The 19,007-nt window shown below is 38.2% G+C and overlaps 2 protein-coding genes across 2 annotated transcripts; both read right to left on the bottom strand.

The window, feature by feature from the left end:
• Positions 1 to 917: 917 nt before the first annotated feature.
• Positions 918 to 1,743, bottom strand: PIGY (phosphatidylinositol glycan anchor biosynthesis class Y). Its single transcript, XM_011232148.3, has one exon. It carries the CDS (start codon positions 1,717 to 1,719, stop codon positions 1,504 to 1,506), a length of 216 nt encoding a protein of 71 aa, XP_011230450.1. The 5' UTR covers positions 1,720 to 1,743; the 3' UTR covers positions 918 to 1,503.
• Positions 1,744 to 1,778: 35 nt separating this feature from the next.
• Positions 1,779 to 3,913, bottom strand: PYURF (PIGY upstream reading frame). Its single transcript, XM_019806083.2, has 2 exons — positions 3,586 to 3,913; positions 1,779 to 1,955 (listed from the first exon to the last, which is right to left on the bottom strand). The coding sequence occupies exons 1-2, from the start codon at positions 3,786 to 3,788 to the stop codon at positions 1,814 to 1,816; spliced, it is 345 nt and encodes a 114-aa protein (XP_019661642.2). The 5' UTR covers positions 3,789 to 3,913; the 3' UTR covers positions 1,779 to 1,813.
• Positions 3,914 to 19,007: the final 15,094 nt, after the last annotated feature.

The following is a 19,007-nucleotide window of genomic DNA, read 5'->3' as shown; positions in this document are numbered from 1 at the left end:
AGAGTGGAGTCTTGTGGTCTTCCATGAGTTGCATCTTGTGACTCTTTTCATGACCTGACTTTTGGGTTAAGGGTCAGCCTAAAAACAAAATGGCTTTATTTTGATCAACTTGTCTCCCAAGCCGTCTTCCCTCCAGCCTCATACATATGTCATATCTTCTTCATCCATTGAATTTGGATTGCTTCCATATCTTGGTATTGTAAATAATTTTGCAGTAAACATAGGGGTACATATATTTTTTAAATTAGTGTTTGTTTTCTTTGGGTAAATACCCAGTACAGGAATTACTGGATCATATAGTATTTCTATTTTTAATTTTTTGAGGAACCTCTATACTGTTCCACAGTGGCTGCACCAATCTACATTCCCACCAATGGTGCACAAGGGTTCCTTTTCCTACACATCCTTACCAACCCTTATTTCTTTTCTATTCTAGCCATTCTAACAGGTGCAAGGTGGTATCTTGTTGTGGTTTTGATTGTCATCTCCTTGATGATTAGTGATGCTGAGCATCTTTTCATCTGTCTGTTGGCTACCTGTAGGCTTCTTTGGAAAAATGTCTATTCAGGTCCTGTTTTTTTGGTGTTGAGTACCATAGAGTGATTTTTAAAACATGATTTGTACTACAGAATACATTGAACCAGTGCAGTACTGACCAGGTCTCTTAAAGCAAGAAAATAAACTAAAATGTGATTCAAAACATAGCTCTAAGCTCAATAGGACACAAAAGCTCTTTACAAGTCTTCCAACACTACCTCTATCCCCAAAGATACATATTTTCCTGGGATAGTATTCTATGTGGGGTATTAAGTACCTATCTGAACACTGTCTACATTTTAAAGTTAGAATATTTTCACATTTCCCCTCTTTCGGAACCACACTTTTGTGACCAAACAAAACAAAACAAAACAAACCAACTTTCTTCTTTTAATGGAAAGGTGTCATCTTCTTTTATTATTACTAATGTAAGCATTTGATGTCAAAGAAACAAAGGTAATTTTACAAACTCAGAATGTCTGCAAGTACACAAAATTTCCATTTTATTGTAGTTTTCTAGCACACTAGCTCAAAAACATTTCTCTGCAACTACTCCAGCATAACTCCTCTGGAATTATTTCAGTCATCCTTAACATGTGACTCTGCCAAATACTTTGAATCTAAAATAAACATATAAAATTTTAATTATTAATTTTTAGATGAATGGGGTAAGAAAGTCATCAGGTGATGGCTGGGACTGTTAATTTCCAACAAGAAACTCTGTTGAAGGGTTTCTTCTGATACAGTAGTTATAAATTAGAATTTTCAAAAAACAAGGGCGGAACAAAAAGTACAATAAAAGAAACTTCTGCAGCTTAAGCCTCCCATAGTCCTAAACCTCTGAGAGAAGCAAGGCAAAGCACTTTTCCTGCAATTTAAGTGGGTTTCCAGTATTTTCATGTAGTTGAGCTTTCAGAGATAGACACTCACGACATATCATTAAATATCATCTTGGCTCTGGTGGTATTAATTATGCCGGAAGAGTTTGATACCCATCCAAGTCCAAAGGTGGAAGAACACATAAACTGGTATGGTAACGGGCAGGAGCAGACTGTAAAAGCACAGGCTGGTTGTGCTAGTGCAGCCCTGTGGGAAGTTTTCTTCCACAGAGGCTGAGTAGAACAGTCCTGCTAGAGAGACCAACGGAATAAGGACAGTCAACGTAGGAAGAGACAGAAACATTGTTCTCCCCCACTTATTACCTGCCACTCTGACTTTTAAAAAGGTAAGTTATATTAAGAAAATTTAGTTGTGTGTTGCTGTTTTTAATTATGATCTAGTGCTGCTCCATTTCTTCTTGCTTCTTATTTTGATGTGTCATCCTAGCTGCCTGTGGTATCATATTAGGAATCCCATCAATAATTGGATAGGCTATTCCCAGCTCTTCATTAATCAATTCATTTGTCGATGCTTCATATCTGAAGGGGGAAGAGGAAAACAAAATGAATTGTGGAAAACAAAATGCTTGGAAGAGCTTGGTGTTCAATAAACACCACCATTTATCCAATTCTTGACAGAGCATTAATTCCAAAAAAGCAGAATTAAACTGCTTCTAATTAAAAGCAGTATTACTCAATTGAAACATTTCTCTTAGAAAACGAATCTCTTAACTGTTCCCATTTTAGTCAGTTTCTCCCATATTTTCTTTTTCACTTTATTCTCAAGCTATACCTTAATATGTATTTTTTAAAGCCAGTCAGAAAAAAATCTCCCCTTTTCATCCAAATATTTCTTCCTTACTCCGGGCAACCTCAAAACCATCCCAGTTAATTCACTACCGAAACAGCCACTAGAGAAAAATTCAACTTCCCCACTTTAAAATGCATGTTTAATAGAACATAACTGAACCATCAGAAGGAAACCACTGAAAAATCAAGATATACAAATTAAAAGTCTGAGGAAGACGAGACAGCAGAAATGTGGAAACTTTAGAAAACAACAGGTCTGCAGTGAGCTAGTTACACAGTTAACTAAAAGGTACACCAAATGGTCATTTCAAGGTGTAAGAAAACGAAGTGACTGTATTCACTATGGCAAATAATTTAGTTAAGAGAAATGCAAAATTATTGAAAATAAAAAATGACTAGCAATCTACCACCCAAAAATAACCACTGATAACATTTTGGTATTTAGTATATTCAATTTGCAATACTAGTGTTGTCAACGTTCAATTTTAGTAGCCTGGAACTGTAGAGATTTTTTTTTTAAGTTTAATTCAATTAACATATAATGTATTACTAGTTTCAGAGGTCGTTTAGTGATTCATCAGTTGCATGTAACACCCAGCGCTCATTACATCACCTGCTCTCCTTAATGCCCATCACCCAGTTACCCCATCCCTCCCCTCCAACAACCTTCAAGTTTGCTTCTTATGATTAAGAGTCTCTTATGGTTTGTCTCCCTCTCTGATTTCCTCTTATTTTCCCCTCCCAGAGCTGTTTTTCCTAAGGACTCTGGGTTTAAGGAAGCCCTTACAAAACCCAGCTAGTCCAGAACTAAGAGCCAAGAGGGCAGTACACATTGCGTAAACGTTTAAGATCGTCAGGCATTGGCTGTACATTTTCACAAGAATAGTTATTTTTCACATCTTCGCTTAAAAATCTGAATGCCTGGGACCAGTCCCGATTCCCAACAGTTCATAAACCTGGAGGTACATTAGAACCACTTAGGGTCCTTTTAAGAAAACACGTTGCTCTAGTCCCGCCCCCAGACCGGCCGACTGGATCGGCCTGGGGTGGTGTCCGGGAATCGGCATTAAAAAAGTCTCCCGGCGATTCGATTGCGTAGCCAGTGGTGAACCTGGAACCGCTCGGACCCATCCCTGCGGCCGGGCGGTCGGCTTTGGGAGGCCTGGGGCTCCCCTCCGGCCTCCTCCCGCCCTTCCCGCCGCAGTGGGAGGTGCGTGGTAGCTGGCCGGCCCGGAGCCAGAAAATGGCAGCGGAAAATACCCGCACTGACCTGAAGGGCCCCCCAGTGGCTCGTGGGCGGCCGCACGGTCCACCCGCCCCGGGAGGGCGCGAACGCCGCATCGCAGCCGGCGAATCTCACCTGAGCGGCTTCTTGGAGAGCGGGCACACCAGGAACTCGAGCAGCGCGGGGTCGAAGGCGCGGGGCGGGTCCCCGGTCCTCTCGCTCTTGTCCGCGGACCGCCGTGACCCCGCCGCGTGCAGGCACCTCCCGGCAACCGCGAACGGCGGTACGCGTGGACCCCGCAGCGCTGAGGCGAGCCAGCCGCACGCTCCGCTCAGCATGGTCCGGCAGGCCCCCACCGCACCGCACAGAGCCCTCGGGCCGCCCGGGCCGCTTCAGCCGATCCCCGCGCAGCCAGCGCCACCGCCTGCCAGACCCCGCCCGCGGTGCCGCGGAAACGCAGTCCCCGGGACTCCGGGCCGGCAGGAGCCAGCGCTTTGGTTCCGAGGCCGCTCCTGACCGACTGCTTTTCACGAGGCACCGCTCGGTATTTATGGGCGCGGCCTGCAGCCGGAGGGCTCTAGAGACTGTTCGCCGCATTTACAGATTACAAACAAAACCAGTGCTTAAATTGGGGTATTTTGAGTTTTCACCAGGGCTTATCGCAGGGATTCCAGGAAGCCAGTGGCCGGACCTCAAAGTCACAGTGTTAAACTTGCACCTACGTGGTTATCTCCAAAAGGAGGTTTCAAACACATTGTCGTATTGGGTATGTTAAAAGCATTGATTTGTCTCACGTAAATCTTTACCCTAGCTCCGATAACCTTGTCTCCCCGCCCCCCTTTCTTATTAAAACTTTGGAACCTGAAAAGAATGCCATAGGCCTCAACCTCCAAGACGTCCAGATTCTTACCCTGTGGGACTTATTGTGAATTCAATTGCATAATAAGGCACAACCAGTTTATAAATGACCTGCAGACAGCAAGGTCTCTAAATAACTGTGTAACCAGGCAGATGTCCATTAGTTGAATGGGAAATCCATTTAATGGATTTTTCGCCCCAGGTTTGCCGCTGGCGCTCTAAGGAAGTGATCACAGGTCTGATTTCTTTGTTACAGTGTGTGTGGTAGATTTGGGCTCTGGGGCCTGGCAGCTGGGTTTCCGGGCCATGGTTTACTAGCTTTGTGACTCCAGCAAATGACTTCACCCTCAGTTTCTTACCTGTATAATAAGATAAAGGCACTCACCTCATGAAATCTCCTCCTTGTGGGGATTACAATGGGATCATGCCTGCAAAGGACATTTAGAAAAGTGCTTGGGACAAATTAATGCTCAATTCATGTTCTCTATTATTTTTATTTCGTCTGTTCTTTCCGGTACAGCATGCTAGAAGATTCTTTGTTAGTCATCAGTTTTTTCCCCTTTGTTTTGCTGAAAATGGACTTGAATCTTTTTTGTTTCATTGGACTTTATCATTTTACACTTTGAGCTCTTGGGATTTAGGGGCGGGAGCGAGGGACACAGAGATACAGATACAAGATTATATTTGCAGATTTCCACTCAGTAATGTGAAAATAAATTGAGAATTTTTTTAAAAAGATTTTATTTATCTGACAGAGAGAGAGGCAGCAAGAGAGGAAACACAAGCAGGGGGATTGGGAGGAGAAGCAGGCTTCCCACTGAGCAGGGAGCCCGATGTGGGGCTCGATCTCAGAATGCCGGGATCATGACCTGAGCTGAAGGCAGACGGTTAACGACTGAGCCGCCCAGGAGCCCCTAAATTGAGAAATTTTTATAGTTTACTCTGTTTTTAAAAATCCACTCCATTAGTTGATGCTCTTTGTTCACTAATGCTCAGAAGACTTTAGCATCAGGCAGTTTTCAGGGATGTAGCCTCAGGAGGGACTATTGTAAAGTTCCTATGTTTACTTTCACATTATTTCCTATGAAGGCAGTAGCAGGAATTAATTTTTCAGTTGTAGTTAGTTGATACTTTGGGCCCTACAGAAGGAGTGGACTATAAGAAAGAAATATCTTAACTATGTTTCGGCACGCTATGGGGAAGCAGAGCTTGACCTTTGCCAGCACTGAGTGGACCCCGGCCAGGCTGGGTAGGCCTAGGCTTGGCCCTTGTGGGATAGAGGCAGACACCTATGCTTGAGCCCAGGTTCCTTAGCCTTAGTTTGGCTTGCTGGCTGACCGATCCCTATCACCTGGGTTTTCTAACCAGTTATAAATAAATTAGTTCCAGTTTGCCTCCACCTACAAGGTTCCAAGCAGGTCAGTTTACTTTCATTTATGTTAGTATTTGGGGGGAATGGAGAGTAACAGCAAAGCATTGAAAACATCTTCAAATTTATAAAACCAAAAATCAACAACCAATAGTTAGGAACATCTGAGTGTGTGATATATTAGTCCAAACCATGTAAATATTAAGTTACAAAGTGTCCTTAAGTAGCCCTTAGTGATTAAGGAATAGAACTCATTTCTTTCTTTCTTTCTCTCTTTCTTTTTTTTCATTCTTCAGTGCAGCTTTATTCTACTAGGAAAAAAGACAAAACCATGGACATTGTTTTTCTGACCAGCTTGAGGATTACAGTTGGCCATCGAATGAACAATTTGTTTTTTGTTGTTGTTGTTTTGTTTTTTTGTTTTTTTAATGATTTTTTATTATATTATGTTAGTCACCATACAGTACATCCCCGGATTCCGATGTAAAGTTCGGTGATTCATTAGTTGCGTATAACACCCAGTGCATCATGCAATACGTGCCCTCCTTACTACCCATCACCAGCCTATCCCAATCCCCCACCCCCCTCCCCTCTGAGGCCCTCGGTTTGTTTCTCATAGTCCATAGTCTCTCATGTTTCATTCCCCCTTCTGATTACCCCCCCTTTCTTTATCCCTTTCTTCCCCTACCGATCATCCTAGTAGAACTCATTTCTGCATGCAGTATACTAAGCTAAATGTAGATGACAATATAGAATTGTAGTCATTAGTCCTTTTTTGCTATTGGCATTACTATGATCTTTCTCATCGCAGAGCCCTGTGCACGTTATAATAATGTGATGGGCTTTGGGCTCAGGTACTACTGTATAGCTGTGTGACCTTGGGGAGGTTACTTAAACTCTCTGCCCCGATCTTGTCATCTGTGAGATAGTATAATAATAGTACCTGCTTTACTAGAGTTGTTGGGAGGATTAAGTAAAATCATACAAGTGAAGAAGTTAGCACAGGGGCTGGCCCAGATGGCACACCGAAAAATGCTAGCAGCTGCAAAATGACTTATTGCGGTGAAGTTGCTGAAAATTCTGGTTAAAAAGTGAATGCACAGTGTATCACTGGGCACCTTCATTTTAACAGACATGGAATTTTTATGGTTTCCAATGTGGATAATACTGACACAATGCTCTTTACCTATCGTGCACATTAAATGAGTTAGAAATCCCGGAGGCAGATTAGAGGCTAGAATATGTATTTTAATGAAGTCTCATAAATTTGGGAATCTCTGATTCAGAGAAAGAAGGTAAAATCAATTTTCCACTAGATGGCATCATCCAGTATCTGAACTAATATTTATTCCTGCTTATACTTTTCTTTCTGTGATTACAAAGATTTGCTTTTATTTTGCCAGTGGTTGCCTTTATTTGATGACATCTATTTTAGGAACAAAAGCCACAAAAATTTTATTAATAAATTACAATTATAATGAGTTCATTGAGATAAAGGATCTAGTAGGTAAATGGTCAAAAAATATGAAGTTCATAAAGAAAATGCAGTTGATCAATAAACACACAAAATATCCATAGTGAAGCAATGCAAGTTTCAACATCAAAGAAGTTTCTATTTTTTATCTATAAAAATAGCATTTTACTTATTTGAGAGAGAAAGCACAAGAGGGGTGGTAGGGGCAGAGGGAGAAGGAGAAGCAGATTCTCTGCTGGATCCCAGGATCCTGAGATATGACCCGAACGGGAGGCAGACACTTAACCAACTGAGCCACTCAGGCGCCCCAAAACATAATTCTTAATATTGGTCATTTATTTATTAATTATTGAAGGTCCACTATGTGGCAGGTACCATCTTGAATTAGCTGGGGTTCTCCAGAGAAACAGAATTTTATATATATATATATATATTTATTATGAGGAATAAGCTCATATGGTTATGGAGGCTGAGAAGTCCCACAATTCACCATCCCATTGGTGTTCTATGGGATGGGACAAATGTGTGATGACATGTATCCACCATTATGGTATCATACAGAATCATTTCACTAGAAATGCCCTGTGCTTACTTGCTTGTCCCTTCCTCTCCCCTAACCCTTGGAAACCACAGAAATTTTTACCGTTGCCATAGTTTTGCTTTTTCCTGAATGTCATATAGTTGGAATCATACAGTACATAGTAGCCTTTTCAGATTGGCTTCTTTAACTCAACAAAATGCATTTAAGGTTTCGCCGTGTCTTCTCATGATTTGATAGCTCATTTCTTTTTACTGGTATATCATTTTCTGGATATACCATAGTTTATTTATCGATTTACCTATTGAATGACATCTTGGTTGCTTCCAAGTTTTGGCAACTATGAAAAAAGCTGCTATAAACATTCATATGCAGGTTTTTATGTGGACATACGTTTTTAACTCATTTGGGTAAATACCAAGGAATGAGATTGCAGATCATATGGTAAGAGTTTATTTAGTTTTGTAAGAAACTGCCCAGCTGTCTTCCAAAGTGACTGTGCTATTTTGTATTTCCAGCAGCAGTGAACAGTTCCTGTGTTTCTACATCCTCACCAACACTTGGTGTTGTCCGCCTTTTGGACTTTCACCATTCTAGTAGGTGTGCTGTAGTCATCTCCTTACTTTACCTTGCAAGTCCCTCATGGTGTAGGAAGTTGAGCACCTTTTTGTGTGTTTATTTGCTGTCTGTGTATTATCTTTGGTGAGGTGTCTATTCAAACCTTTTGCACATTTTAAAAACTGGATTGTTCGTTTTCTTACTGTTGAGCTTTAAGGATTCTTTGAACATTTTGAATAACTGTCCTTTATCAGATTGGTCTTTTGAAATATATTTCCCAGTCTGTGGCTTGTCTTTTCATTCTCTTTCTATATGTTTATTATACCAGAGTAAATCAAACTTCAGATGCTGAGACAGATATCAATTTGAAATATTTTTTCACTGAGGATGTTTTATTTTTACTCAAGATAACCTTAACTAACCAACGTCTATTTCCTCCACACATTCTTGAAACTTCTGATTGCATGGTTTCTCTCCTTTGCTGCTGAACTCTTTCAAAAATAGGAGCATAGATATTTTACCCCATGTAACCCTAATTTATGAGAGGCAAACAAAAAAGAGGTGCACCCACGGTCAAGCATTGTGGTCCTAACTGAGCCACTATTTCTCTCCCTGGGGTGACTGAAAGATAATCGACAGTGATAACATTCATTTACAGCTTGACCTTTCTCATTTGGCACATTGAAAGTCAAGTCTCCTCCAATCTCATACAGCGATATTACAAAGTAGAAAGAATGCAAATATTTCTCATGTCATAATGTAAGATATAAAAATGGTAGAACATTCCATTCTCTTTTTCATTCCCTTGGTATAATTAACACAAACCATCTTGTGGGAATGGAGTGACCTACTTCTATGTATCTTGCTTTGTATGTGATAGTTTAACAAGTTAGATATTCATAGACACAGACAAATGGCCAAGAACTCCCAACCCCACTTCCATTGGATTATGCAAAGTTTCTTGGCACAATGGCTTAAGGGCCTCAAAAAACTAACTTATGCCTCTCCAGCATCTTCTCTCACTGTGACCACTTCCCATCTTGTCTTCAGCCATTCTGAATTATTTGCTGTCCTAATACTCTAGGTTGTTTTATAGCTCCATGTCCTTTGCTCATGCCATGACACCTGCCCCAAATACCCCTTTTCTCCATTTGTCTATCTAAAGCACTTACTCATTTATAAGACCCAGTTTTAACAGTACCTCTCTTATGAATATTTGAAGATTTTTCTAACTCCTTCCTTTTCCTTTTACCCTAAGTATTAGCCAATTCATCCACCACGTACAATGGTATACCACACACATACACACACACACACACACACACACACACACACACGACACCTATAACTACTTCACTGCAATTATTCATTTATATGTCTGTCTCCCTTACCAATCTGTAAGATCCTTTAGGTCACATACCATGTATGTTTTATTTCTTATTCCTGAATCTAGCACAGTGACTGGCACATAGTAGGTTTTTAAAAAAGATTTTATTTATTTACTTGAGAGAGAGAGAGAGAGCACAAGCAGGAGTAGCGGGAGAGGGAGAAGCAGACTCCCCACTGAGCAGGGAACATCATGTGGGGCTTGATCCCAGGACCACAAGTTCATGACCTGAGCCAAAGACAGACGCTTAACCAACTGAGCCACCCAGGCTCCCATAGTAGGTTTTTAAAAAATGCCTATAAAATGAATATAAAAGGTCAGTACCAAATGTTCAGTTGTTCCTCTTGTCAGCAGAAAAATATTACTACACAGTTATACAACATGCCAGGAACATACCAGTGAAAAGAAAAGCTCAACAGACGTTCTTTTTCAAGTTAGAGAAATTTCAACATAAGCTCTTTTCCAGCCTGGTTATAATTTTGAGCAACGTAAGTTAGGGTGGAGGGGTGTTCAGTCGGTTTATCATTTCGGCTCAGGTCATGATCCTGGAGTCTGAAGATGGAGTCTGCGTTGGGCTCCCTGCTCAGTGGGGAGTCTGCCTCTCCCTCTGCCCCTCCCCCACTCATTCTCTCTCTCTCTCTCTCTCTCTCTCTCTCTCATTCTTCCTCCCTCCCTCCCTCAAGTAAATAAATAAATAAAATCTTGAAAAAAAAAGTTAGGGTGGAGGTACTAGAAGGAGTACTATATTAGATCTGTCTTCTAAATTTTTTTTTGTTTGAGGTTACGTATTTTAAAAATTTACATACAAGTTATGAAGATAAAGAATTCTTACATACTCTCGTTGAGATTTCCTAAGTTAACAACTCTACAGCTAGTTTTTAAAAAGCTGTTTGAGAGTAACTTGCAGACATGAGGCTTAACCACTTCAAAACAAAACAGAAAGCGTTTTCATTACCATGGTACAGTGATGTAAATCAGGAAGTTAATATTGATACGTTGTTATTATAAAATCTACAGATTAAAATTTTACCAGTTGTCCCATTAATGTACTTTTATAGCAAAAGGAAAAAATATTTCTGGTCCAGGATCCAACCCACGATCAAACATTGTATTTAGTCCTGTGTCTTATTTGTCTATTTTAACATGAAATAGTTAAAAAAAATAGGTTTTTTTTGGTTTGTCTTTCGTGATCTTGACATATTGAAGCATACAGGCCAGTTACTTCTCAGCAAATCCATTCCTTGGTTTGGGTTGTATGACATTTCCTCATGATTAGATTCAGGTTACACATTTTTGCCAGGAATACCAAAGATTGATGCTGTGTCCTTTTCAGTTCCTCATACTAAGAAGCATTACTCCTGATGCTAATTCTGCATATTTTACTAGGGTGGTGCCTGCAAGTTGTCTCTGCTGTAGATTGCTCTTTTTCTCTATGTAATTAAGCATTATATGGAAATTACTTAAGTATCTTATGGAAATGAGGTTATATTTAAGGCTAAACAAAACATCAAGTTTCCTAAGCCATCTGTTGGGAAATTGTTTAGCTCTGTTATTTGACCTTCCTAGAGATTACATATAAAAATTAGAAGACTGGGGGCACCTGGGTGGCTCAGTTGGTTGAGTGACCGACTCAATTTTGGCTCAGGTGGTGGTCTCAGGATCAAACCCTGCCTTGGGCTCTGCCTTCAGTGCCGAGTCGGCTGGAGGCTCTCTCTCTCCCTCTACCTTGGTCCCTTCCCCTGATCGCTTGCTCTCTCTTCCTCCTTCTCGAAAATAAAAATAAGTACATTCTTTTTAAAAAATTAGAAGACTGCTTAAAATGCAAATCTTCTGATATTTTGGAGGGTGTAGCCTCAAAATTATTTACAAAAACAAGGTGTGGCTTTGTATTCCATTGAACTGAATTTTAAAGCCTTAAGTAAATGGAAGTTTTGCATTCAGCAGTTCCTGGGGGAATTACACATGAATAGGAATAGCAGCAGAAATCTTATTTCTATGATGTCTATGCATTTGGTTCTTCCGAAACCCTCTGACAGGAAGATAATGTCCTATGTTATTAGTCATACCTTATAATCAAAAGAACAGGCTTATGTTGGTGTTGATGAATCCTGAGTTCTGGTCTGTTTGTTCACCCACATATTCTTAAAAAGAGAACTATGCTGAAATTGTACAGGTGACTGGATGCATGTTTACTTGTTTGGAGTTATATATCTAGCACAATAAATAGGATGTCTCAAACTATTCTTTCAAATGCATCTATGTCACTGTAAAGGAATCATGGAGTTCTTTTAAATCCCTAATTAGTTAATTTTTTTTTTTGCTTTACTGAGTTATGATTTTTACAAATAAAAATTGAATATATTTAAGGTATCTAATGTGATGTTTTGATACATATACATTGTGAAATAATTACTACTATCAAGCTAATTAAAGTATCCATCACCTCATATTTTTTTGTGTGTATAGTGAAAATATTTAAGATGTACTCTGTTACCAAATTTCAAGTATACAATATTATTAACTATAGTCACCAGGCTATATATTAGATCTATAAAACTTATTCATCTTGTATAACTGAAACTTTGTACCTTTTGACCAACATCTCTGTTTCCCCCACCCCTGAGCCCTGGCAACCACCACTCTACTCTCTGTTTCCATCAGTGAGATGGTTTTAGATTCCACATATAAGTGAGATCATGTTGTATTTGGTTTTCTGTGTCTAGCTTATTCACTTAGCTTAATGTCCTTCAGGTTCATTCATGTCACAAATGATGGGATTTCCTTATTTTTTAAAGGCCAAATAATATTTCATTATATATATATCTCACATTCTCTTTATTCATTCACCTGTTGATGAACACTTAGATTGACTCCATATCTTGGCTATTGTGAATTATGCTGCAATAAACATGGGAATGCTGATATCTCTTTGAGATTCTGATTTTATTTCCTTTGGATACATACCTAGAAGTGGGATTGTGGATCCTATGGTAATTCTAGTTTTATTTTTTTGAAGAACTTCCATACTGTTTTCCAAAATGGTTGTACCAATTCCCACTAAAAGTTTATGAGGGTTCCCTTTTTTGCACATCCTCACCAATGCTTATTCTCTTTTAGCCATAATAACCATTTCGACATATGTGAAGTTGTAAACCTGGTTTTGATTTGCATTTCCCTGATAATTAGTGATGTTGAACATTTTTTTAAAAATACTTATTAGCCATTTGTATGCCTTCTTTTGAGTACTGTCTATTCAAGTCCTTTGCCTATTTTAAAATTGGGTTTTTTATTTTCTTACTTTTGAGTTGTTTGAGTTCCTTTTTATTTTGGGTACTAACCCCTTACCAGATGCATAGTTTGCAAGTATTTTCTCTCATTTCATAGGTTTTTTTTTTTTCACTTGTTGATTGTTTTCTTTGCTGTGAGAAAGCTTTTTAGTTTGATGCAAACTCTTCGTGTATTTTTGTTTTTGTTGCCAATGCCTTTGGGGTCATATTCAAAGAATCATTGTCCAGACTAAGTCAAGAAATATTTTCCCTGTTTTCTTCTAGTAGTTTTATACTCTCAGGTAAACATTTAAGTCTTTAATCCATCTTGAGTCAGTTTTTGTAGATGTTGTGAGATAGGGTCCAATTTCATTCTTCTGCATGTGGATAACCAGTTTTCCCAACACCATTTATTGAAGAGACTACCTTTCCTCTTTGAGTGTTCTTGAGATCTTTATGGAAGATCAATTGACCATAAATGTGTAGATTTATTCTGGGCTCTCTATTCTGTTTCATTGGCCTATATGTCTGTTTTTATGCTGGTACCATACTGTATTGATTACTCTAGCTTTGTAATATAGTTTGAATATCACATATCAGGATGTGATACCTTCAGGTTTGTTCTTGTTGCTCAAGAATAATTAGGCTACTTGAGGTCTTTTGTCCCATATGAATTTTAGGATTTTTTTTTTATTTGTGAAAAATAGTCCTGGAATTTTAATAGGAAATGCATTGAATTGTAGATCTCTTTGAATAGTAATGGATATTTAACAATATTAATTCTTCCAATCTATGAACATGGGATGTCTTTCCATTTATTTCTGTCTTCTTTGATTTCTTTCACCAGCATCTCATAGTTTTCAGTGTACTGATCTTTTATCTTTTTGGTGAAATTTATTCCCAAGTATTTAATTTTTTGGATGCTATTGTAAATGGGATTGTTTTCTTAATTTCTTTTTTGAATAGGTTGTTATTAGTGCATTAAAATGCAATTGATTTTTATGTATTGATTTTGTATCCTGCAACTTTACTACATTTGTTTGTTTATCTGTGCTGATAGTTTTTTGCTGGAGTCTTTAGGGTTTTCTATACATAAGGTCATGTCATTGACAGAGACCATTTCACTTCTTCCTTTCAGATTTGAATGCCTTTTATTTATTTTTCTTACCTAACTGCTCTGGCTAGGACTTCCAGTACCATGTTGAATAGAAGTGATGAGAGTGGACATCCTTGTCTTGTTTCTCATCTTAAAGGAAAAGATTTCAGCTTTTCACCATTGAGTATGATGTTAGATGTGGGTTTTTCATATATGGCCTTTGTTATGTTGAGGTATGTTCCCTCTAAACCTACTTTGTTTAGGGTTTTTATTGAATGGATGTTGTACTTTGTCAAATGCTTTTCTTGCATCTATTGAAATAATCATATGATTTTTATCCTTCATTCTGTTAATATCATGTCTCACATTTATTGCTTTGCGTATGTTGAATCATCCTTGTATCCGAGGGATAAATCGCACTTGATCATGGTGTATGATCATCTTAATGTGCTCTTGAATTCGGTTTGGTAGTATTTTGTTAAAGGTTTTTGCATCTATATTCATCAGGGATATTGGACTATAGTTTTCCTTTTTGTAGTGTTCTTGTCGGCTTTGATCTTAGGGTAATGGTGGCCTTATTACATGAATTTTGAAGTATTCTCTTCAATTTTTTGGAAGAGTTTGAGAAGGATTGGCATTAAATTTCTCTAAATACTTGTAGAATTCACCAGTGAAGCCATTAGGTTCTGTACTTTTTATTGGGGGGGGGTGTTGATTACTGATTAAATCTCTTTACTCATTAGTAGTCTATTCATATTTTTAAAAATTTCTTTATTATTTAATGTTGGTAGGTTGCATTTCTAGGAATTTATCTTTTTCTTGTAGGTTATCTAATTTGTTGGCATATAATTGTTCATAGTAGTCTCTTATGATCTTTTGTATTTCTGTGGTATTAACTGTAATGGCTCTTCTTTCATTTTACAATTTTATTTATATAAGTTTTCTCTCTTTTTTTATTAGTTAATCTAGCTAAAGCTTTGTCAATTTTATCTTTTCCAAAAACTAACTCCTAGTTTCATTGATCTTTTTTTTTTTTTTTTAAAGATTTTATTTATTTATTCAACAGAGATAGAGACAGCCAGCAAGAGAGGGAACACAAGCAGGGGGAGTGGGAGAGGAAGAAGCAGGCTCATAGCGGAGGAGCCTGATGTGGGGCTCGATCCCATAACGCCGGGATCAGGCCCTGGGCCGAAGGCAGACGCTTAACCGCTGTGCCACCCAGGCGCCCCTCATTGATCTTTTTTTAAAAAGATTTTTATTATTTATTTATTTGAGAGAGCGCTCAAGTGAGCGAGCATGAGGAGGAACAGAGAGAAAGGGAGAGGCAGACTCTGGGCTGAGCACGGAGCCCGATGCGGGGCTCAATCTCCACTACCCTGAGGTCACGACCTGAGTCAAAACCAAGAGCCAGTGGCCAACTGACTGAGCCACCCAGGTGCCCCTCACTGATCTTTTCTATTGTGTCCCTATTTCATTATTTCTGCTTTGATCTTTATTACTTTCTTCCTTCTCTTAACTTTGGGCTTAGTTTGTACTTTTTCTAGTTCCTTGAGATATAAAGTTAGGTTGTTTATTTGATTTTTTTTTTAATTTATTTTATTTTTTATTATTTTTATTTTTTTTAAAGTAGGCTCCATGCTTGGCATGGAGCCCAGTGTGGGGCTTGAACTCAAGACCCTGAGATTGAGACCTGAGCTGAGATCAAGAGTCAGACAATTAACTGACTGAGCCACCCAGAGCCCTTCTTTTTTTTAGATGTAGGCATTTAGCACTATAAATGTCCCCTTTAGGCATAACTTTTGTGGCAGACTGTAAGTTTTGGTATGTTTTGTGCTTGTTTTTGTTTGTCTCAAGATACTTTTGATCACCCTTTTGATGTCTTCTTTGACCCGTTGGTTATTCAGGAGTGTGTTGTTTAATTTCTACATATTTATGAATTTACAATTTTCCTTTTGTTACAGACTTCTAGTTTAATACCGTTGTGTTCAAAAAAGATACCTCATATGGTATTTTTTGATACTTAAATTTGTTAAGATTTGTATCATAACCTAATATGTGGTCAGTTTTGGATAGTGATCTATGTACGTTTGAAAAGAATGTGCATTCTGCTACTGTTAGATGGAATGTTCCGCATATGGCTGTTAGGTCCTTTTGTTCTATAGTGTTGTTCAAGTTTGCTGTTTCCTTATTAATCAGCTGTCTTGATGATCTATCCACTGATGAAAATGGGATACTGAAGTCCCCTCCTATTACTATTTCTTCCTTCAATTCCGGTTATATTTGCTTTATATATATTGGTGCTCCAATGTTAGATGCATCCCCTTGATGAATTGACCCCTTTATTATTATATGATGACCTTTGTCTCTTGTGACAGTTTTTGACAATTTTGTTTGATAGCCATCTTCCTCCATCTCTTCACATGGTCTTTCCTGTGTATCTATTTCCTAATTTCTGCTTCTTATAATAACATCAGTCATATTGGATCAGGGCCCACCTATATGACCTCATGTTACTTTGGTTACCTCTTTAAAGGCTCCATCTCCAAATATATAGTCACTTTCCAAGGTCCTAGGGGCTAGGATCTCAACATATTAATTTGGAGAGACACAATTCAAGCCCTAACACTGCTCTTCCTTTCTTCCAGTTCCACTGGCTTGGTACAAAAACTTCAACTCTATAGGATTTAAAAGAAGGTGATCAAACATCTTAAAGTCCCTTAATAGACTTTATAATACATATTTAAATATGTTTAATTTTTAAAAGGAAGCCATTTGCAGAATTCTCAATTATGAGGGAATAATGTATGAGAAACATTCATTTTTAAAGTAATGATGGCTCCAAGGAAAATATCGTTTTCTCTTTTATATACTTGAAGATAACTTGACCATAAAGAATTTTTATAGTCTGAACTAAAAAAAAAATTTTTTTTCAGGAAAAATTCTAAACTAAAGCCTAATGAAGAGTTCTCCTCATGTAAAGATGTAGTATTTCAAGTACTTTCCATACCTCATTTTTCCCTAACAGTGGTATAAATCTGAATAATGACCAAATATTTTAGAAGGGACTTTCTTGCCCTTTGGGAAACAATCAGTTAGGATATGCTTAATTATAGTAGAGTGAAAACAACTCTCAAATATCAGTGGCTTGAAATAATGAGTTTATTTTGTGTTCATGCTGTTAGGTTAAATCACATGCGAGTAGCAGTATTTTAGTCACTTTTAAACGAGGGATACTGCAAGTTTGTGTAGATAAACCTAATCCGTATCAGTCACAGATTGATTGGAGTCTCTACTCCTTGTTGTCCTTACTGCTCTCTTTTCTCCAGCTAAGATGTTGCTGGTTACTCTGAGACAAGGAAAGGAACCTAAGAAAGTACACATTCCACTTATATTAAAATATTATTGGCCAAAAAAAGTCACAAGGCTATGTCTAACTTCAGTGGGGTTGGGGAGTGCTATGTAAATGTTAGGAAGAAAGAGAACTGGAAATATTGTGACTACCAGATCTGGTAATATTTATGTCAATGTCAGTCAGTAATAAGGATTCTTTTATAAGTTTTCTAGTCCTCCCATGTGTCATAGAACCTCGTTTTGAAAAATCACAAGATTTGATTATTCAGATAATTGTTGGCTTTGTGTGTTGTAAAAATGGAAACACCCTGACATTGTTAATCCCAGATGAGTTTGATGTTATTTACATAGACTTTGTCACAGGGTTTCACAAATAGTTTTTGGGCCTTGCTGTTGTTGAAATAGTAATTCTTCAATAATATGTCATGTTCCTTCATAATATGTAATGTAATTCCTATGCTAGGGATAGTTTTTCAAGCTTTTTGTGGATCTAGAATTGGAATTCCACAACAGACATTGAAGAAACCATGTTTCAATAGTTTCTTTACTTTTTTGTCTTTCTTATTCTAAACTTGTCATATAATATGATGTAATATAAATAATATAAAATATAATATTTCAGATGATGTCTATATTTAATAATGAAATAGATGACATATTTATTAAACTGGCTGGTCTTATTAATCAGAAAGAAGTTGCTGGTCTAGTGAAAATTCTAGTTCTAATTTTGCATTCTTGGTTAGAATAGTGGTATAAGAATTGCATTATAATTTTTTGGTTGAAAAGTACAACAAGTATCTAGTTATTGTATTGTATGAACCAATATCAAAGGAATGTATACTTGTAACTTTCGGTAATGGCTTTCTTTATTTTTATTAAATTTTAGTTAGTTAACATACAGTGCAATATTGGTTTCTGGGGTACAATTCAGTGATTCGTCACTTACATACAACACCCAGTGCTCATCACAAAAGTGCCGTCTTTAATACCCATCACACATCTAGCCCATCCCCCACCACTTCCCTACATCAACCCTCTGTTTGTTTTCTATCCTTAAGAGTGTCGTATGGTTTGTTTCCCTCTCTCCTTTTTTCCTCTCTTCCCATATGTTCGTCTGTGTTCTTTCTTAAATGATTTTTTTTTAAAGATTTTATTTATTTATTTGACAGAGATAGAGACAGCCAGCAAGAGAGGGAACACAAGCAGGGGGAGTGGGAGAGGAAGAAGCAGGCTCATAGCAGAAGAGCCTGATGTGGGGCTCGATCCCATAACGCCAGGATCACGCTCTGAGCCGAAGGCAGACGCTTAACCGCTGTGTCACCCAGGTGCCCCGTCTTTCTTAAATTCCACATGTGAGTAAGATCGTTTGGTATTTGTCTTTCTCTGACTGACTTATTTCACTTAGCATAATACACTCTAGCTCTGTCCATATCATTGCACATGGCAAGATTTCATTCTTCTTTTTTTTAAAGACTTTATTTATTTATCTGAGAGAGAGACAGAGCATGAGTGGGGTGAGGGACAGAGAGAGAGGGAAAGGGACAAGCAGACTCCCCACTGAGCACAGAGCCGCACATGGGACTTGATCCCAGGGCCCTGAGATCATGACCTGAGCTGAAGTTAGATGCTTAACTGACTGAGCCAGCCAGGTGCCCCAAGA

Source organism: Ailuropoda melanoleuca, chromosome 11 (genome assembly GCF_002007445.2).
Source record: "Ailuropoda melanoleuca isolate Jingjing chromosome 11, ASM200744v2, whole genome shotgun sequence".
Lineage (NCBI taxonomy): Eukaryota > Metazoa > Chordata > Mammalia > Carnivora > Ursidae > Ailuropoda > Ailuropoda melanoleuca.
Note: the sequence above shows the minus strand (reverse complement) of the source record. Positions and strands in the feature narration are given on the sequence as shown.